General features: G+C 37.1%; 1 protein-coding gene across 2 annotated transcripts in view; it reads right to left on the reverse strand.

The window, feature by feature from the left end:
• Positions 1-221: 221 nt before the first annotated feature.
• Positions 222-22,623, reverse strand: part of Plekha8 (pleckstrin homology domain containing A8) — a 53,996-nt gene continuing 31,594 nt past the window's right edge. For both annotated transcript variants that reach the window (XM_048339599.1, XM_048339600.1), the window contains 7 exons: positions 22,333-22,489; positions 18,788-18,873; positions 16,196-16,254; positions 14,534-14,664; positions 13,447-13,517; positions 3,875-3,936; positions 222-473 (listed from right to left, as the gene is read on the reverse strand). In XM_048339599.1, coding sequence (XP_048195556.1) covers positions 276-473; positions 3,875-3,936; positions 13,447-13,517; positions 14,534-14,664; positions 16,196-16,254; positions 18,788-18,873; positions 22,333-22,489 — 764 coding nt within the window. In that variant the 3' untranslated portion in view covers positions 222-275. The remainder of the gene's footprint in view (positions 474-3,874; positions 3,937-13,446; positions 13,518-14,533; positions 14,665-16,195; positions 16,255-18,787; positions 18,874-22,332; positions 22,490-22,623) is intronic.

Below are 22,623 nucleotides of genomic sequence, written 5' to 3' on the forward strand. Positions count from 1 at the left end.
TCTTATTATTTGCTATTCAAATCTGTAACAGCTATGATTTGGTTTCCAGTAGGCCTGTTGGAACTGAAATATATAGCACCTTGAATTTTAAAGACACAAAACACACATGTAGTTTTGAAAATTATACATAAAAGCACTAGCTTTTGCCTGCTACTCTCCTATCCCCCAAGAAAAGGGTTTGGAGAGGGTAAAGCTGCTGTTGCAAATCAACTAGGGCAACACAACATTTTAACAAACTTTATTCCCTGAAGTTAGAAATTGCTGTCCTGCAGCTGTCACACCACCTCATCAGACTCCAGCCCGTGAACCTCGTATAAGGTGTCCAGTATGGCCAGCTGCTTTTCCATGGCAGGAAGGTAAAGGCTGAGGTCCCTCTGCATCCCAATACTGAATGCTTCCTTCTGGTGGTCGCCTTCTTTAATGGTTAGTGCAGCCACAAAATCTTCATAGGATGGAGCTGCCCTCAGAGCTAACTGCAAAAGAATCACCCATGAGCATCTGCATCATCACTGTCTCTTTCACATTTATTCTGATGTCTTTTACATAAATGAGTGTATACAGTCATGTAAAGGGAGCTGGAGGGGGGAAGGGAAGAGAGAAAGCTGAGAAGAAATAGGAATACTTTTCTAATTCTTTAGACTCTCTAAAATTATGTTCCAAGTATCAAATCACTACAAGTCTAAAAGCAAGCATGTATTTGGGTTAAATTAATGATGAATAATGCGAGTTTAAGTAACATTTTCTTCTCATCCAAAATGTGATCCAGACCCCTTGAATGCTCAGTATTGACCTGTATATATATTGCCATCTGTTTTTGATTCCTATCATCTACCATTCCAGGGCATTGACTATCTTTTTTCCTTCTGCATGGATAATTGTTTCTTTATATCCTTGAATATTACCTAAAAGAAAGGGAGCTGATGTCTGCTGTTTGCTTATACAGAGATGCTTGAACAAATTTTCTCCCAATTGGTCTCCTGATCTTCTTTATATTTAGAAAGTCTTTGAGAATCTCTCCTTCCCATGACTGTAAAAAGAGAATGACTGGCACAGCTGGGACTGGCTTAAGTGGCAGAGCACTTTCCTATAAATCACAAAAGTACTGAGTTGAAACCTCAGTAATACCAGAGAGAGAGAGAGAGAGAGAGAGAGAGAGAGAGAGAGAGAGAGAGACACACACACACACACACACACACACACACACACACACACACACACACACGATAGACCAGACAGACAGACTGGAACATCATTATGTTATGGTTAAGCACAGGCTTGGATGAAAAAGATCTTTCAACATACTAGCCTGAAATTTTTAAGCAAAGTGCTTACTCTACTCTCCTAGAATCTTCCTTTCTTTTATCTGTAGAAGCAGGCTGACACCACTTTCCTAATTTGAAGAGTTATGGAATATGTAGAAAATGTTTAGCTGATGGCCTGGCACATAATAAATACTTAGATAATGATAGGATAGAACAGAAAAATTAAAGAAAAAGATAGCTATCAAACAAGACGATGTGAGCAAATCTCCCAAACTGAAGGACAAGAAAGTTAGAAATTGGTTATGACAGAGGATGAAGATAAAACTTAGTAGTAGATTCTTGTCTAACATGTTCAAGGCCCTAGGATCAATCCTCAATACCATAAAAACAACAACAAAATTCATGATAGATTTCATTAATTGTGAAGAAAGAATTCATAGTTAGACAAGTTAAACTGTAGAAAAATTAGATGAATATACAGCTAAGCACATAAAACAGAAACCATTACATCTACACATTATATATACAGGTAAACAAACATAAGCAGAAATATATATTTGTTGAAGTGACTAAATAGATAATAAATTAAATAGGTAATAAAACAGATATTTTAATCTATTCGTTGAAGATAAATTGTATAGCTCAATATTAGGAAGAAATTTAAGAATAAAAAGAAAAGCAAAAAAGGAGAACATAAAAATGGAAAATATAACATTTTAATTTACCCCCTCTTTATGTCCACATTTTAATTCTGCCATTTATTTTGGCCAGTCTTGGGCCGTGAACTCAGGGCCTGAGCACTGTCCCTGGCTTCTTTTTTGCTCAAGGTTAGCACTCTGCCACTTGAGCCACAGTGCCACTTCTGGCCATTTTCTGTATATGTGGTGCTGAGGAATCGAACCCAGGGCAAGAACTCTTGCCACTAGGCCATATTCCCAGCCCCTTCCATTACATTTTTTTTTGCAATGAATTCATATTAGAGAAAAACATTTTAAGTTGAAACAGCCTTTTAGAAACAGATGAACTGGTTCATTCTTATAATAGTCTCTACTTGGGATGGAGTCATCCCTACTTGGGTGGGAGTGTTTGCAGTTAGGATTAGCAGTGGGAGCAATGGAAGAAACTAAATGCAGTGGAATATGTCCATCTCAGCTACAGTGGGAAGTATAAAATAGGACTGTGGTCCAAGCTGTGAAAAAAGTGAGGCACTAGCTCAAAATAACTAGTACAAAAGGATTAGAATTGTGACAATGTAGTAGAGTGGCTGCTTAGCAAGCACAGACTCTAGTACTGTCCCAGGAGGCAAGGGTTGGGGGGATCTTTTTAGAGATTATACTACAACAAATTCTGTATTATAGTTGCTTTCTTATTGGCAACATTTTTAGATAAACATTTCAGGGTTAAACTTGCCTTCTATAATGAAAAAAAATTGTCTTTAACAGAGCAACTTCATGCTTTTGCATTTAGCCATCAAGGAATGACTAAACCATTTCAGCAAGGGAACTCAGATGTTAATAACACCTAAACAATCAGGATTTTCTCAGGGAGACCAATAAGCATTGCCAGTACCCTTTACCTAAGAGCTTAGTAATTCTGAGTTCTGTGATGAGGTTTGTCATAGCTCACTTTAGGAACAGAATAAATCATTAGAGGTGGTTGGTAGAGCCAAAACATACAAATAAAAACAATTTCTCAATAAAAATATCTATAACAAGATTCCAAGCCCTAACTACTGGCACACCTAATACAGTTAACTCAAAGATGAAATTCAAGTGAGGGACTAAGTCAACAGAGATCTGCTAAGTAACATGATTAAATAAAATGGGCAGCAGAGGGAGCTACTAGCTTCAATTCATCACTTAAAAGTGTCATTACTTCTTAGGGTTAAGTATTGGGATCACACCTTCCTGCTTTCCTTTCTGCATTGACCTTTTTTTTTTTTTTTGCCAGTCCTGGAGCTTGGACTCAGGGCCTGAGCACTGTCCCTGGCCTCTTTTTGCTAGCACTCTGCCACTTGAGCCACAGCGCCACTTCTGGCCGTTTTCTGTATATGTGGTGCTGGGGAATTGAACCCAGGGCCTCATGTATACGAGACAAGCACTCTTGCCACTAGGCCATATCCCCAGCCCCGACATTTTTCTTTTAAACCACCTTTTCAGAAAGGCATCCACTTCAGAGTCAAGGTCATTAGAACAGGGTAGAGGAAAGGATATTCTTTTTTTGTTGTTGTTTTGTTTTTTGCCAGTCCTGGGCCTTGTACTCAGGGCCTGAGCACTGGCTTCTTTTTGCTTAAGGATAGCCCTCTGCCACTTGAGCCACAGCGCCCCTTCTGGCCGTTTTTTGTATATGTGGTGCTGGGGAATTGAACCCAGGGCTTCATGTGTATGAGGCAAGCACTCTTGCCACTAGGCCATATCCCAGCCCAAGGATATTCTTTCATTCAATATTTCCTAAATAGTCTTTGCTAATTGTAGACAACAGTATTGTGATATTTGAGACTTATAAATGTAAAATAAGCATTTTCTTTCTACCCTCAAAAGTAAAAGAAACAGAAAAATCACAGATGTAAAACATAACTTGTTTCTGACCATCTAAACAGAGAGATGACTTACCGCAAAAACCCCTCGAACTACCCAGCCGTGGTGTTGCCGCAATGTTTTACCATATGCATTATCTTGAAAAGAAAAAGACTCCATGAGTAATGATTGATCTGAAAATGATGCACATTTGAATTACATACTTTCTAATGTATATGGTAGCACAGTCCTATTAATAATTAAAAACTGATAAAAAAGAATATAAGTGTAAGATGTATTGTCCTTACAGTCTTACAAAAGATAAAACAAAGCTCACAGAGATTTTTGTAAAAAGTAGATGCTTTCAACTCTTATCTTAAACCACTTACCTAACAATAACTTATTATTATGGTGAGGAAAGTTCACATATCTGAAGAAACAAAGAAGGAATGGAAAATTGTGGCTAAACACTATTAGAAATGTACTATTAAAAACAAAATATTTTTGAATATGGTATGATCCTGACCTAGGCCCTCTGGGTGCCTCTTTATCTATTTCCCCCTTTGTAAAATGACCTCTAAGTTTCTAATTCCAACATTCTGCTCTGGGATGGCAAATGTTTGCCCTAAATGCCCAGTGATTCTTTGTATGTAACCTAAACACCTTTAAAAATGTGATGGAAAAGCTAGGTATGGTGGTACATGCCTATACTCCCAGCTTAGTAGCCTGAGGCAGGAGGCTCACTCACACCCACCACACCCAGCCCCCACCTCAAAACAAAACCAAATGAAAACAAAACGATCCTACATAGTATACCAACAAAAAGAACTATAGAAAAAGGGAAACACAAAAAAGCCATGACTTGTTCTAATGTCACAAAGCAAAACAAGTGAGAACTTAAGCTAGTTGTGTCATATTAAACCATCTGCCCAAGGAAAAAGTTGATTATTCATGAAAGAAAATAATGACAATGAAAAAAAAATCCCCAGAATGGGGATAACCATCACCTCAGCTCTGCAAATATACAAAACTAGACCATCATCATCCTAGGCAAGAATCAGGAACCAGGAGAGATTTGAAACTAATATAGGAACAGATGGACACTAGGGAAGTGAACTTCTCCTCAGGTCCTGTGATTTAACAGAGTTATGAGTCTAGTTGTTTACTTAGAGCATGCAAACTATCATCCTGTGAGAATTGTTTTTAAAATAAAGCACAGGGATAGACAGACAATAGGAAGTTTAGAACAGATCTACATGTATGTCAGTGCTGGTAGTATATACAATAAGTGATCTAATAAACGTCACTAAGTCAATTGGATTTCTCATTTGGAATAATAAAAGTAAATGCCATTCTCAAAACAAATTCCACCAAGATTAAAGACATACATATGAAAAGGCAAGGATACAAACCTTTGTGAATAAAGCCTCAGAGAATGTCTTTGGGTATCAAAACACATCATAAATGAAGAGAAAAGGCATGCCACATACTACAGTAAATATTTACAGGTCATTACTGAAAGATTAATATCAGAAATTATAAAGAATTTCTATGATACAATAAAGAAAAGCACACCTAAGCAAAAAAAAAAAGGTCAAAGTATCTAAATTCACAGAGGAGACAATTTTCTTCAGTAAAGATAAGAAAGGCTGCTCAATGTAACTAGTAAAATAAGAACACAAACTCTGGCAATATTCTATCATTTTACAACTACCAGTCACAAATTTAAAAGGCTGACAATGACAAATTCTAGCAAGAATGTGAGGTATTCTTACTACTCTGCTGTCAATTACAGGCTTGAAGATCAATTTTCCAATATCTAAACATGTGGTTTTGCCATTCTAACAAGCACTATATATACTAGAGCAGCAGTTCTCGAGAGCATGATCTTCAAAGAGCAGCAGTTCTCGAGAGCATGATCTTCAAAACAGCAGCTTTAGCACCCCTAGGGACTTGTTAAAATCATAGTCTTGGATTACACACAGATCTTTGGAGCAATCTATACTTTTAAGGAGCCTTTCAGGTACTACTAATATATTCCAGAGCTTGGCACCACTGTTCTGGGAAAGTTTCTTACCTAGTAAAGTCCAGTGAACTCCATACCACTGAACAGTCTCTTTTCCCCCTGCCTGGTATGATATTCAGACATACAAGTTTTCTATGTGACAAAGATCACTTGCAAACATTATGTACAAGTCAGGTGCTGGTAGCTCATGCCTGAAATCCTAGCAACTCAGGAGGCTAAATCTGAGGATCATGTTTTGAAGCCAGCCTGGGCAGGAAATTCCATGAGATACTTATCTTCAATAAACTACTCAGACAAAGCTGGAAGTGCCATTGTGTCTCAAATGGTAGAGTGCTAGCCTTAATTACAAAGAGGCTCAGGGCCAGTGCACGGGTCCTGAGTTCAAGGCCAGGGACAGACCAAAAAAAAAAATTATGTACATTAAAGAATTGTTTGTAATAGTGAAAATCTGAATCAACTTAAATATCTACAGTAGGGTAAGAATTATAGTCTACCAACACAATAGAAGCCTAAATATCAGGGAAAGTAAATGGGATAGGACTACAAGCATCAAGAGTGAAACATTTGAAAATCTAAAAAAAACATTGAGTGAAAGAAGAATTTGAACAATATGGTGCCATAGTCCAATACTAGCCATTGGTTTTTGGACACATAAAATATAGTAAAATCATAAAAACATGCATTGGATAGTGATAAACATTAAATTCAGGACGATGATCTCTGGAAAACAGATTAAGAGGTGATAGATGAGTATAACTATACTAACCTATTTTAAGACATTAAAAAGCTACTAAGAAAGTATCCTATGCATTTTATTTATAGGGACTCAGCTTCAGGCAAAATAAATTTCATGGAGAAACATCATCTCAATAACCAATGGACAGCCATGAAACAGGTGCACAGAAATGCCCTTTGTTAATTCCAGACATTGTCAAAACAAATAACGCTTGTGTCAGGTACCAATGGCTCATGCCTAGCTACTCAGGAGGCTGAGATCTGAGGGTTTTACCTGCACTAGCCCAGGCATGAAAGTCTATGAGACTCTTATCTCCAATTAAGTACCAAAAAGCTGGAAGTGGAGCTGTGGCTCAAGTGGTACAGCCCCAGTCTTGAGCAGAAAAAGCCAAGGGACAGTGATTAGGCCCTGATTCCAAGCCCCAGTAGTGGCAAAATAGAACAGAAACAGAAACAAAACAAAAATCCTAATGCTTGTGTGGTAAGCCAGTGTGGGCCTAAGATGTGAGTAGTTTTGTTGAAGGCATGAATTGGTTCATGTTCAACAGTATTTTGCAGTAACTGGGTTATGATTTGATGTTAAGTATCTGTTTATAAATTCTCTTTTTCTTAGCTCTCCTCCTTTGTGAAACCTTTCACATTAAATACACAATTGAACAACCTTTACAATATTTTCTTATTCTGTGTCACAGATCTTGGATTAATTTGTACTTGACATTTACAGGATCTTCTGAGGTTCCAGTTGTGTCAATACGGTAGTCTGCTGAATGGACAGAGAAGAGCACAAAGCATTTATAATGGTGCATGAAATGCTAGAGCAATTTTTCTTCCTTCCACTTACAAGACTGCTTCCCCAAACCTTGTTTTGATGTTGGCATCATTATGATGCCACATCCTAACAAGGTTTAACCCTAATTGCTTGTCAGTTCAACTCCTTCCTTAAAATAGCTTCTAGTGATTATCTCAAAATACTAAAGGTAGAAAATGTTCCACTTGCTCATCATTATGGGGAGTCCAAGTGATTGCTTAAGAGTGAAGGAGGGCAATATAAAGCCTACAGCCTCCATCCAGTTGCTGGGAGAAGTTTCAAGTCATAGCAATGTAGCAGTGCAGTATAAAATTCATTTTCCAGGAAGGCAGTAGAACTCAAGGCTTCCACGATGCCATTTAGAACTTTCATATTTCATCTACTATCTCCAAAGGCACTAAGATTAGATAGTTTCATGAGCATTTACTTTCAACTCTTTGCTTAAGCAGTACTTTATTGAAAAGCAATTTATGATTAAAAGGAAACATTGATATTACGGCTAATTTCAACACCTTCAATCCTTATTAACAACTCCTCTGAGAAGTAATAAATTTCCAAATAAACTACAGCCAAGCAGTAACTAAATTTCAATGGACTGGACTGAGACGAATAGGTCACAAACTTCAGCAAATATCAGTATCATACTGCATGACTTGTTAATATACAGATTGTCAGGTCTTATCCTGCAGGTTCTGATTTAGCAGGTCTAGGGTAGAGCCTGATTATCTGAATTTCTAGTATGATTCCAGGCAATGAATATGTTACTGTCCTTGATCTATGTTTAAAAATCATGACTCTAGATGCTTACACCTTAGGAAAGATTTATTCATGATAAAGAAGGGCATATTTAGAAGAGTCAATGAACTTTAATATAGAGCTGGGGCTGTAGCTCAATGGCAGAGCAACTTCCTAGTATGTACAAAATTCACTGATGCTCAGCATGAAGAAGAAGAAAAGAAGAAACAAGAAAGAAAGTGTAATCACTACATTATGTACTCCTTAACAATTGCTATTATCACAGTAAATCAAATTCAACTGAAGAACTTTAAAAGCAAGCTAACTTGTTTTCCTATAATAAATTTATGCACCCTTCCTTTTCCTACATTCTCACTCTCTCATTTCAGACAAAATGCCTTGAGGTCAGGACCAAGGACTGGAAAATACAAACAAGTAATCAGTAATATGCCAAAAATGAACAAACTGAGAAAGAAATCAGGAAAACAATTACATTCATTAATGTCTCTAAAAAATAATAATAGCTGAGTATAAACAACCAAGGTGGTAAAGACTTCTTTGAAAACTATTAAACATTCAAGAAACTGAAGAAGATATGATAAAATGGGAGGACTGTCTAAGTTTACGTGTTAGCAGAATTAGTATTGTGAAAGTGGCCACACTACCAAAAGGAACCTATAGATTTGACACAATATCCAGCAAAATTCCAATGTCATACTTTTTTTTTTTTTTTTTTGCCAGTACTGGGGCTTGGACTCAGGGCCTGAGCACTGTCCCTGGCTTCCTTTTTGCTCAAGGCTAGCACTCTGCCACTTGAGCCACAGCGCCACTTCTGGCCGTTTTCTAGATATGTGGTGCTGGAGAATCGAACCCAGGGCTTCATGTATACGAGGCGAGCTCTTTTGCCACTAGGCCATATTCCCAGCCCTCCAATGTCATTCTTAACAGAATTTTTTCATATCTAAAAATTCATATGGGGCTGGGTGCTGCGACTCATGCCTGTAATCCTAGCTACTCAGGAGGCCGAGGCCTGATGATCACGGTTCAAAGCCAACACGTGCTGGAAAGTCCATGAGACTCTTTTCTCCAATAAACAACTCAGAAAAAGCCAGAATTGGCACTGTGGCTCAAGTGGTAGAGCACCAGACTTGAGCAAATGAAGCTAGCTCATTGACAGCATGAATGCCCTGAGTTCCACCCCAGGTCCAGAACAAAAAAACAAAAAAAAAAGAAAAATTATATGAAAGCATATAATACACACACAAAGCACAAGGAATCTTGAGCAAGAAGAGTAATGCTGGAAATTCATCACAATACTGGACTATAAATTATACTACAAAGCTACAGTTACAAAAATAACAGGTGTTGGCACAAAAATAAACATGAGGACCAATGGAAAAGTCAGAAAACTACGCAGCTATTATCATTTAACTTGTGACAAAGAAGCCAAAAACATATAGGGATGAAAAGACATTGTCTTCAACGAATGGTGCTGAGAAACAAGTTATCTACACGCAGAAGACTGAAACTAGATTCCTACTTCTATCCCTGTACCAACTGTGGATCCAAATAGTTCAAAGGTAACATCTGAATTTCTGACAGTACTACAAGAAGATATAAGGAAAATTCTTGAGGATACAGGCACAAGCAATTACATAAAAACTTAGAACAAGAATGGACAAATGGGAATGCATCAATTAAAAACCTCTGCACAGAATAAAAATTTCCCTAAACTGAAATGAAATCCACAGAATGGAAAAAGAAATTTCACCAACTATTCAACAGATAAAGGACTATATAAGGACATATAAGGAACTCAAGAAACTGAAGAACAACTAATAAATGGAAAACATATTAAACAGTTCTTCTCAAAAGAAGAAATACAAATGGCTCATTGGCTCATAAAGAAATGCTCCTCAGCTATAAAGGAAACGCAAATGAAAAGTATATCAAGATTCCAAATCACTTAGGTCTGAATGGCAATCATCAAGAAAATAAATAGCAAGGATGTGGGTGAATGGAACGGTCACACACTTTTTGGGAATGTAACCAGTACAACCACTATGGACATCAGTTTGCAGGTTTATCAAAAAACTAAAATTAGACACTTATGACCCTTCCATTCCACTCTTTGGAAATACTCAATGGAGTCTAAATCAATATACATGACAGACACTGGAATATCCATATTTATTGCAGCTTTGTTCACAATAGCCAAACAATAGAATCAGCCAAAGTTCTCAACAACTAATGGATCAACTGAAAAAAAAACATAGTACATATAAGCATGGAATATTACTTAGTCATAAAGAAAAATGAAGTTATGTCATTTATAGTTAAGTAGATGAAGCCACGCAAAAGCTAAATGTAGCATGTTTTCACTCATTTGTAGAATCTAGATTTCAAACACATACACATACTTACATATACAAGTATATACTTATATATACATACATACATTTATATAGAGAGAACTTGATTGTACTTATGGGACATTTGGGAGGCATAGCTATGGGAGAGGAAGAGAATGATGAAGAGGGAATAATATTGGAAGATCAATGTCTTCCAAGAAGTGAGAATAAGAAATCTCACTGAAAGCTGTTAAAATGGGGGCTTTGGTCAGGCACTGGTGGCTCACGCCTGTAATCCTAGCTACGCAGGAGGCTGAGCTCTGAGGACTACACTTTGAAGCCAGCCTAGGTAAGAAAGTCTGTGAAACTCTATCTCCAAATAACCACCAGAAAACAGGAAGTGGTGCTGTGGCTCAAAGTGGTAGAGAGCTATCCTTGAGCAAAAGCACTCAAGGACAGTTCCCAGGCCCTGAGTTCAAGCCCCATAACTGTTAAGTATGAATAGAGAGGGTAAAATACTTTACATCATACATGAAAACAGAACAATGAAACCAGAAGGAAGAGGAGGAACAGGGAGTGTGACAAGAATAGGTGAGGTTGACAAACTATGTTGTATTCATGTATGGAAATGTTATAATGAAACTCCCCTTGGACAACTAATTTACGCTAATAAAAATCTATTTTAAAAAGTGTTCATGGGGCTGGGAATATGGCCTAGTGGCAAGAGTGCGTGACTTGTATACATGAAGCCCTGGGTTCGATTCCCCAGCACCACATATATAGAAAATTGGCGCTGTGGCTCAAGTGGTAGAGTGCTAGCCTTGAGCAAAGAGAAACCAGGGACAGTGCTCAGGCCCTGAGTCCAAGGCCCAGGACTGACAAAAAAAAAAAAAAAGTGTTCATGACGCCAGGCACCAGTGGTTCATGCATATAATGTTAGCTATACAGAAGGCTGAGATCTGAGGATCGTGCTGGCCTGGACAGGAAAGTCCCCAAGAGAGTGTTACATCAAATCAACAACTCAAAAACCAAAAGTGGAGCTGTGGCTCAAAGTAGTAGAGGGCTAGCCTTGAGCAAAAAGGAGGTCAGGGACAGCACCTAAGCCCTGAGTTCAAGCCCCACAAACAACAATAAAAACAAAAACAAAAAGCGTTAATGATAGAATCTAAGTATTTTTATGTATCTAACACTTTCCCATTTTTTTTTCCTCTGCAGGAACCTAGTTAATTTTTTTTAATTTGAATTTTTTATTATTCAACATTTTATACATAATAAATACAAACTTTTTTTTACAGCCACTGTAAAGAAAGCACATCTGCACACAGGCTCTCTCTGAGCCTCACCTGTGCGTGGTGGTGCTGGGTTACATGGCCTGGAGGGAGGGGTTATTTTTTTAAAAAGGAGGCATATTTTTACAACTTAAAAAAAAATAAAATTAGCAGCCCTTCCAAAAAATACTTTAAAATATAACAAAATATTTGAAATAATTTTCTAAGGTTGTGAAAAACCCAAATTCAAGCACCAAGTTGGCTAGCTAAAGAGAGAGTACAATAAGACCTGGGTGGCGATAACTGCTCTACTATTTAATAAGCACTTTGCAGATATGGAACACAGGGAACCTAGTTAATTTTTATAACACCCTTCTTATTCTCATTTTACAAATAAGGAAACTGAGGAACAGAGAGCACAACACTAGTAAGTGGTGGAAACTTGGGTGCTACTCCAGAGTTTATGATCCTATTCTGCAAGTCATAAAATTCCACAGATAAGATTGTGTAGAAAAAAATAAATGTAATACACTTAGTACTTAAAATCAAGACATATATGGGAGACATAATTGAGACTATCCTTGAAATTTAGAGATCTATAGTGTGGTCCAGGGATGGTGGAAAAGACCATTTGTGGGAAAAATAAGGCAAGGGTCCTGAAGTGACCCATGTTCCTAATGTTCTAAAGCAAGTATTTTAATCTTTCTTAATTTCAGCTTTTCTATTATGTAAAAACTGATTATAAGGAATACGTTGTCTGAATTCTTAACAAAAATCCAGTAACTCTTAGTAATTATTTTGAGACAGTTGGACTGTGAAAAGATTAACAGGAGGTAAAACATACCAGGTTGGGGGGGGGGGAAGCCTAGAAAACACTGGTTCTCCCTTCTACCAGAAGTATCCAAATAATTATTCATTTAATTATTTATAATCACTGCTAATCAGCAATGAACTGTGTGGATCTCTACAATAATGGAGGACTTCAAATGATATGGAATTTCACCGTCCCTCCCCTTCAAAAATGTTCCTCAAGACTCATGCCAGAAGAGACTTCAGCACGTCTTTAGAGACATTGTAAGAGTGCTTCCAAGTCTTAATATTTTCCCAAAGTAATCTGATAGAAGCATGCATCTATCCAACTCACCTGCCCAGTGTTTAAGGACCTGTAATATTGCAGACACTGTATTCATGATAAAAAATATAGGATGGTCTCCTCTGACCAAGGCTTTCCTCAGTCTTTCCTGTCCCAATTCAAGATCGGTAACTACAACACCTGAGTAATATGATAGATAATACCTAAGCTCACTTCAGAATTCATCACCAAGATTTCCACCTCTACTTTCCTTTCCTAATTTCCAAAATTAGCTTCTCTTTGAACACTGATTCCTGAGGACTTCTGAATATGAAGATTATGTTAAAGATAACTAGTCTTAATAAATACTACGTCTCTGTTAAGATTAAGGTATGGCTTTCTGTTAATTCAGTACTTCAAGAAACAAATTTTAATAAGTTAGACCCAGATTACCCCAGTCACTGTCTCATGCTTTGAAACAAAGTTAGACCAAGATACCCAGTCACTATCTCAAGTTTTGAAACAGAGCTTTCATAAAAGAAACAATGAATAATAATGAAATAAGAAAGAAACAAAATCAAATTCCAAGAAGCAGACATCTACCCTATAATTTGTCTCTATCCAGAGATCAAATCTGATTTGATCAATATATCAAAATGTAAAAGACACTTACTCAGGGCTGTCTGTATATCCTTTTCCCCATTTTTTACTTCAGTCAAAAATCCTTTTAAAAATTTGAGACCTCTAAAACGAAAACAAGGAAAAAAATTATTTTCAAAGTTCACTTATATATGGCACCAGAAATAACAGGTACTGGATTCTATTTTGGTAATGTCTTGAATACAGCAGTAAACTGTCAAGACCATAAAGTGGTCTTCTGAATTTTCCTTTCTGTCATTTCACTTAGGATGCTCTGAGCCTTTGGATTTCCTTCATCCCATGTGACACATCTAAAGTAATGGTTTTCAAAATTTGGTCTGAAAACTGCAGCATTGCTTGGGAATTTGTTAGAAATACAATTCTGGGCCCCACTTCATACCTAGGAACCAGAAACCATGATTCCTAATCCAGTGTTTTTAATAATCCCATTAGGAGCTACTAAAGTTGAAGAAACATTGATTTTTTTTGAATAATTACTTATTTATTGTCAAAGTGATGTACAGAGGGGTTACAGTTTCATACGTAAGGCAGTGAAGAACCAATGATTTAAAAAAAAAATCAACAACAAAGACCCAAAGCAGTGTCTTTCCTGTCCTTTATGATTTCTATTACACATATGTATATATATGTATATTTATATATACATGTATAAATATATGTATATTATAATAAATATATGTGTATATATACATACAAACATGCATACATACATAGACACATATGTATGTACCTATATATGTACATATTAAATTAGTACAAATCATATATAATGGTATAAGATATTTTTTATATATAGATAATAGTTTTGTTGTCCTTTATGATTCCTATTACATAATATAGATATTAATATATATGTATATATATTATATATGTATTATATGTGTGTATACACACATTATTACCATTATCAATATTTATCATCATCAAGAAGGATGGAAAAAGATCTTGCTCTTTTATTCATTCTAGAAAACATTACACAATTTGGTTAGATGCCTGGTTCAGAAACAAACTGTCCTTTGTACAACAAGGTTTTTGCTGGTAACATTTCCACTGTGCTGATTTTAGCTGCAGCCCTCTATAGCTGATTTTAACTGCCTCACCTCTTCAGCCACAAGAGGGCTTCAGTAGCGGAGTTCCTGACCTGAGCTACATCGGCTTCCACCTCATGCAGCACTATCTTCTGGAGGGTAGTAAATTCTTCCTTGTTGGTTATGTATTTCTGATTTACTTTCTGGAGGAGAAATAGGGAAACAACCTAAGTTTACAAATGTAAAAGTTACCAAGGACATCAATATAATATTGAGACATAAATCTGGGAAGGCCTCTAAAAATGATAATAAGAATACTGAATTTTTTGAGAATTCTGAGACTTACTTTGGAATTCACCAATCACAGAGTTTTGTTTTTGGCAGTACTGTGGTTTGAACTGAGGGCCTTGCCCTTGCAACTAGTTGAGTCATTACTCCATCATTTTTTGTTTCAATTTATTGTTTTGATGGGAATCTCAAGCTTTTGCCTATACCAGTTTCACAATGGTCTAGAAAAGTTAGAGGCTACCTCTGCTTCCTATTATTGTTGGGATTAAAGGCATGCATCATCACATATGGCTAGGGTTTTTTAAGTTTCTCCTTAACTTTTTTGTCTAGGCTTGCCTCAACCGTTGATCCTCCAATCTCTGTCTCTCACATAGCTGAAATTATAAGTATATGCTACCAGCCCAGTTCTAGGTTTTTAAAGTGTTGTTCTTTAGCATTTTTCCTCCCTTGGAATAGTTCTTACAGCTGTTCGGAAGATACCACTCATCTTAACATAAAACTTAACCATTATTTGCTTGAATGAAATTCCATACAACTATTCCCTTTGAATACAGAGTAAGAAGAGGTATGGCTACAGAAATCTCCTATACTGCAATCTCATCATGTAATATATGTGATGAAGAAGACAGATTTTTATTGGGTACTGTATTCTCAAGAAGGCAACATTCAACCTGCCTTTTATAGGGAATCTAAACTTTAAAGGTTAGAAATGATATACACAATTCTCTCATTTTACTGGGAAGAGAATCCAGAGAAACTTGATAAGTTACTGACAGACTCACAGCTGCACATGGAAGCTGGGTCTTTTGAGTTCCAGAAGCTATATATATATATGAATATACATTTTGGAAAAAAGGAACTGGTCATTGTCTTAAGATAACTAGTACAGAATCAGTGCTAATACATGCATGAGTCTCTAAGTGAGCCACCAAAAGGAAATCCTGTTATCATTTTTTTAAATTGTATGTTGCTGTCTTTAAGTAGTTGTACGCAGGGATCTGGTTTTAGTTTTAAATGTACTTTTTACTTCCATTCCCAAGCTTGTTTGCCTCTATCATAAAATAAAGATTAGTTACTTTCATAATGATCAGTTAGAACAAGAGAAAGGTACTCTCTCCTGCATGTCTCTCTCTCCCTCACCCTCCATCCCCCACTTCCTGGACTAGGCAAGCATTCGACTGCCCAGCTCCTTTTATGTACTAGTTATTTTGAAAAAGGATCTTGGTAGAGGTTTTTCTTTCCACATCTGGACCCAAAGCCTACTATTTCACACTTCTTACCACATACAAGGTGGCAGGTGTATGTGACAATGCACATCTTATGTTAAGAAAGGATCTCTGAAACATTTGTATAATGCCATTTTTACTTTTTAATTTTTCTCCATCAAACAAAAAGTATTTAAACGTTTTCTTTTAACAGTTGCTTAAGACAAGCCAGTATACTTACCTTAATATTTCCAACAAGATCCATTTTAACAGGAGCAAATACTGTAGGGCCAAGTTTGTCTAAAGGATTGAAAATATTTTGAAAAGGCAATCAGATGCAAGTGGAAATTTGTTTGTTTGGTTTGAGCCTATACAGGAAATTAAACTCAGGGCCTCATACTCCTTCGGTTTTTTTTTTTTTTTTTTTGGCCAGTCCTGGGCCTTGGACTCAGGGCCTGAGCACTGTCCCTGGCTTCTTCCCGCTCAAGGCTAGCACTCCGCCACTTGAGCCACAGCGCCGCTTCTGGCCGTTTTCTGTATATGTGGTGCTGGGGAATCGAACCTAGGGCCTTGTGTATCCGAGGCAGGCACTCTTGCCACTAGGCTATATCCCCAGCCCCTCTCTCCTTCGGTTTTGTAACTCAAGGCTGGTGCTCTTATCACTTGAGCCACATTTCTAATTCTCACTTTTTTCTGTTAATTGAAAAGGAGAGTCACTTAGATTTGTCTTCTCCCATTGGTTTAAACAGTGACCATTAGATCTCAAGAGCCTGAATCACTAGGGTTACTGACTTGCGTATAATATAACTCTCCATACCAATGCCTGGTATGGAGAGTATATCATACATACATACATATACACACACACATATAATGAAATAGGTTTTTGCTGTAATAATAGCTAGCTCTTTTCCACAACAACTTTAATTTTTGCTTGTAAACTACTTTCTTTCTTTCTTTTTTTTTTTTTTTTGCCAGTCTTGGGGCTTGGGACTCAGGGTCTGAGCACTGTCCCTGGCTTCTTTTTCCTCAAGGCTAGCACTCTACTACTTGAGCCACAGAGCCACTTCTGGCCATTTTCTATATATGTGGTGCTGGGGAATCAAACCCAGGGCTTCATGTATGCAAGGCAAGCACGCTACCACTAGGCCCTATTCCCAGTCCTTATAAGCTACTTTCTAAACATATGCTTCAAAAGCTTGACACCTAACACCTTCTCCTGTTACATTCCATCTGGTTTATAAAAATGAGTCTCTCTTTCTAGATTTTAAAAAATCATTAAGGGGGGGAATGGAGAAAGGGAGATGGGGGAAAATGAGGGAAGAGGTAACAAATTGGATGAGAAAAGTACTCACTGCCTTACGTGTGAAACGGTAACCCCCTCTGTACATCACTTTTACAACAAAGAAATGAAAAAATCATTTATGCAGTTCTAGGCCTTTTGCATGTCTATAGAAATGTAAGTTTTTTAACTTTGACTAGAGAGAGAGCCTTGGTGGGTGCCAGCCACACAGAATTTCACATATGAAATCCTAGCCACTCACGAGATTAAGACCTGGAAGATACTGTTTCAAAGCCAGGTCTGGCAGAACAGTTTGTGAGACTTCACTCAAATTAATCAGCAAAATGCTGTACTAGAGGTGCAGCTCAATTGGTACATCATGAGTTCTGAACAAAAAAACACCAGTTTAAGCCCCTGTATAGGCACAGACAAAATAAAAAGTATTTTGTGTTTTATTAAAAATACATCTTATTGGAAACCAATTTAGGGAAACTGATTTCTTGCACAATAGTTTATAGTAGACACACACAAAATAATCACTTGTCATATTTTCTCTAAACAATGTTTTGTATAGTTTTTGTCTTGTTAGAAATAAGCTTTTTAAAGGCAAAGCACCTTATTCTATTTGCCAATTTTTTATCCACAGTATATACAAAGATTGATTCTTTCATGCTTAGAGGGTTTTTTGTTGTTGCTTTGTTTTTCTGCCAGTAATGGGGCTTAAACTCAGGGTCTGGGCACTGTCCCTGAGCTTCTTTTGCACAAGGCTAGCATTCTACTACTTGAGCCACAGTGCCACTTCTGCCCTTTTCTGTTTATGTGGTACTGAGAAATTGTACCCAGGGCTTCATGCATGCTAGGCAAGCACTCTAACACTAAGCCACATTCCCAGCCCCTAGAGTAAATCATTTTTCTACTGGTATTAAATTCAGGGTGTCTTTTTTTTTGTTTATTTGTTTTTGTTTTTTTTTTTCCAGTCCTGGGACTTGAACTAAGGGCTAGGGTACTATCTCTGAGCTTCTTTTGCTCAAGGTTAACACTTTACCACTTGAGTCACAGCACCACTTCCTGCTTTTTCTGTTTATCTGGTACTGAGGAATCGAACCCAGGGCTTTATGCATGCTAGGCAAGCACTCTACCTGTAGGCCATATTCCCAGCCCTCAAGGTGTCTTTCTATAATTTATTAAAACAGTGAAGTACATTGTTGGGATTCACTTATTCTTATATATTTACACCATCTTGCTATTAAGTTTCCTACTGGTTCTTTCTTTTTTATTTTTTTTTGCAACTTTTAATCAATGAATAGACTGTTTTTAAAAATATACTATTTTATATTCTCTTTTGGCTTTTTTAAAAAGCTAAATAAATGTTTGTGCCTTACTTCCTTTTTTGTCAATCATGTTTTAGAATTCCATTATGTTTTCTCTTCTAGTTTTATTAAGAAGGGTCATTTCACCGTAGACCTAATTCAGAATCTTTCTTCTTCAAAGTAACTGTAGTGGCACAAATTCTAAAAAGTAATAAATAAAAGGCAACTTCGGCAATCTTACCTAATACTGGAACCACAGCATAACATGATGCCAAGAATGCTTCTGTAGGAATGCCACTATCTTCCAGAAGTTCAATGTCACTAAAGCTAAACAATTGGGTGACATAGAAGAGGTGCGATTGACTGATTGAAAATAGAAAGACCATTCAACAAATAAATAAGACTAAAAGCTGGTTCTTTGAGAAAATAAACAAAATTGACAGACCCCTTGCAAGACTCACAAAAAAAAGAAGAGAAGAGACTCATATACGTAAAATCAGGGACTCCACAGGAAAAATTACAACAAATACACACGATATTCAAACAATCATAAGGAGCTATTTCCAAAACCTCTACTCAACAAAAAACAATAATTTTACAGAAATGGATCAATTCTTAGAGAAGTACAAACTGCCCAAACTGAACCAAGAAGAAATAAATCAACTAAATAAACCAATAACTTACGGTGAGATACAGGAGGTAATCAAGAACCTCCCTACTAAGAAAAGCCCAGGCCCAGATGGATTCACCAATGAATTCTACAAAACCTTTAGTGAGGAGCTAATTCCAATACTCCTCAAACTCTTCCGCGAAATAGAAACGGAGGGAAAAATCCCGAACTCATTCTACGAAGCTAATATCATACTCATCCCCAAACCAGGCAAAGATCCAACAAAAAAAGAGAACTACAGACCAATATCACTAATGAACACAGATGCAAAGCTCCTCAATAAAATATTAGCTAACAGGATCCAGAAAGTGATCAAGAATATCATACATCATGACCAAGTAGGCTTCATCCCTCAGTCACAAGGATGGTTCAACATCCGTAAATCAATCAATGTAATTCACCACATAAACAGAACTAAAATCAAGAATCACATTGTTATCTCAGTCGATGCCCAAAAAGCCTTTGACAAAATACAACATCCATACCTATTAAAAGCTTTGGAGAGAACAGGAATAGATGGAACATTCCTCAAAACAATAAAAGCCATATACAACAGACCAACTGCTAATATCATATTAAATGGAGAGAAACTTAAATCATTCCCCCTAAACACAGGAACAAGACAAGGATGCCCACTCTCCCCACTTCTGTTCAACATAGTACTGGAATCCCTAGCCATAGCAATAAGGCAAGAGGAGGACATCAAAGGGATCCACATCGGCAAGGAAGAAATCAAGTTATCCCTATTCGCAGACGACATGATCTTATATCTCAAGGACCCAAAAAACTCAGTACCCAAACTCCTACATCTAATAAACCAATTTGGCAAAGTAGCAGGATACAAAATCAATCCACAAAAGTCAGCAGCTTTTCTGTACACCAGCAATAGACAAACAGAAAAGGAAATTATGGAAACGATTCCATTTACAGTAGCCAAAAAAAGAATAAAGTACCTAGGGATCAACTTAACCAAGGACGTGACGGACCTATTCAATGAAAACTACAAAAATCTAATAAGGGAAATCAAAGAAGACACAAGGAGATGGAAAGACCTCCCATGCTCATGGGTAGGCAGAATCAATATAGTGAAAATGGCCATACTGCCCAAATTGTTATACAAATTCAATGCAATACCTATCAAAATCCCAGCCACATTCTTCACTGAAATAGAGAAACCAATCCATAAGTTCATATGGAACAGCAAAAAACCTAGAATAGCCAAAGCAATTCTAGGCAAAAAACATAGTGCAGGAGGTATCACCATACCAGACTTCAAGCTCTACTACAAGGCCATCATAACAAAAACAGCATGGTATTGGTATAAAAACAGATCGGAAGACCAGTGGATTAGAATTGAAGACCCAGAAATAAAACCGCACTCTTACAGCCAACTGATATTCGACAAAGGAGCTAAAGACATACAATGGAATAAACATAGCCTCTTCAACTACTGGTGCTGGGAGAACTGGGCAGCCATATGCAGAAAACTCAAAGTAGACCCAAGCCTATCACCATGCACCAAGATCAACTCAAAATGGATCAAGGACCTCAACATCAGACCTGAATCCTTGAAACTACTGAAGGACAGAGTAGGAAAGACACTAGAACTTATAGGCACAGGAAGGAACTTCCTGAATAGAGTCCCAGGCGCACAACAAATAGGGGAAAGACTCAACAAATGGGACTACTACAAATTAAAAAGTTTCTGCACAGCTAAGGTCATAGCCACCAAAATAGAAAGACAGCCAACGATATGGGAAAGGATATTTACCAGCACAGCAACAGACAAAGGCCTGATATCTGTCATCTACAGAGAACTCAAAAAACTAAGCCCCTCCAAGCCCAATAAACCTATTAGGAAATGGGCAAAAGAGCTAAAGAGAGACTTCACAAGAGAAGATATAAAAATGGCAAAGAAACACATGAGGAAATGCTCAACATCCCTGCTAGTAAAGGAAATGCAAATAAAAACAACCCTGAGATACCACCTCACCCCAGTTAGAATGGCCTATACTCTGAACTCAGGAAACAACAAATGCTGGAGGGGCTGTGGGGAAAGAGGAACCCTTCTCCATTGTTGGTGGGAGTGCAAATTAGTACAGCCACTTTGGAGAACAGTATGGAGGTTTCTCAAAAAGCTCAATATAGACCTACCCTATGACCCAGCCATACCACTCCTAGGCATCTATCCTAAACAGCAAAACCCAAGATATCAAAAGGACATTTGTACTTCCATGTTTATCGCAGCACAATTCACAATAGCCAAAATTTGGAAACAACCCAGATGCCCCTCCACAGATGAATGGATCCAAAAAATATGGTACTTATACACAATGGAATACTACATAGCGATTAGGAATGGTGAAATATTGTTATTTGCAGGGAAATGGTCAGAACTCGAACAAATAATGTTGAGTGAGACAAGCCTAGAACACAGAAAACAAAGGGGCATGATCTCCCTGATATATGACTGTTAACAAAGGGAGATGGAGAGACAGTAGAGACCAAGTCTGTGAACACTGTATATGTGCTTGATACATTGTATACTGCATATGGGTCTACCTGACCTAGACAAGGGATGGGAAAACAGGTTGTAAGATATCACAAGAAATGTACACAATGCCCTACTATGTAACTGCACCCTCTTTGCACAGCACCTTGTAAAAAAAAAAAAATTTATGTTCAATTGATAATAAAAAAAAAAAAAAAAAAAAAAAAAAAAAAGAAGAGGTGCGATTGAAAACAGAACACCAGTACATTATGTACTTTAGTGATAAGTCATAGAAACAGATGTTTTTCTATAGGGAAAAACCATTTAACCTGATTCCTCAGATATGCCCCAGAGACTGGTTCTATGCTAGAAAGTATCCATTAATACAATTTTCAAAAAACAATACAACTGAACAAGCTCAAGTTTGTTTATATAATAAACTGGAATAATTCAATTCCTTCTCATCCACTAGTCAGTATCAACTTTTCTATTTGTCAGGTATACTAAGAATATGTCATTCTCTATTCTCTTAGAATAGACCATCCATATGAAAGGATTATTTAGACTAATTTTCCAGAAGGAAAACATTTAACGAATTGTCAGTGACTTAGCAGGTTAGGTATACCTTGTGTTCATGGTACTAAAGAAAGTTGGGATAACTTCTTTGCCATCTTCCCAGCAGGATTCTGGCAAAAAACTTGAGTCTGATCCAGTCTGTGCCAAGTCATTGTCATGATTGCACAGGTTTTCCTCTTCATTGTTCTTCATTATGTTACCTTGCACTGCAAAGTAGAAAATACTGATTACAAATCTATTATACATTTATGATAAAAATCAATACAAAGTCATTGGTGAAAATTCCTATAGTACACGCAAATCAAATTCCATGAACTAGATGGCACATACATATATACCT

This window comes from Perognathus longimembris, chromosome 2 (assembly GCF_023159225.1).
Source record: "Perognathus longimembris pacificus isolate PPM17 chromosome 2, ASM2315922v1, whole genome shotgun sequence".
Taxonomy (NCBI): domain Eukaryota; kingdom Metazoa; phylum Chordata; class Mammalia; order Rodentia; family Heteromyidae; genus Perognathus; species Perognathus longimembris.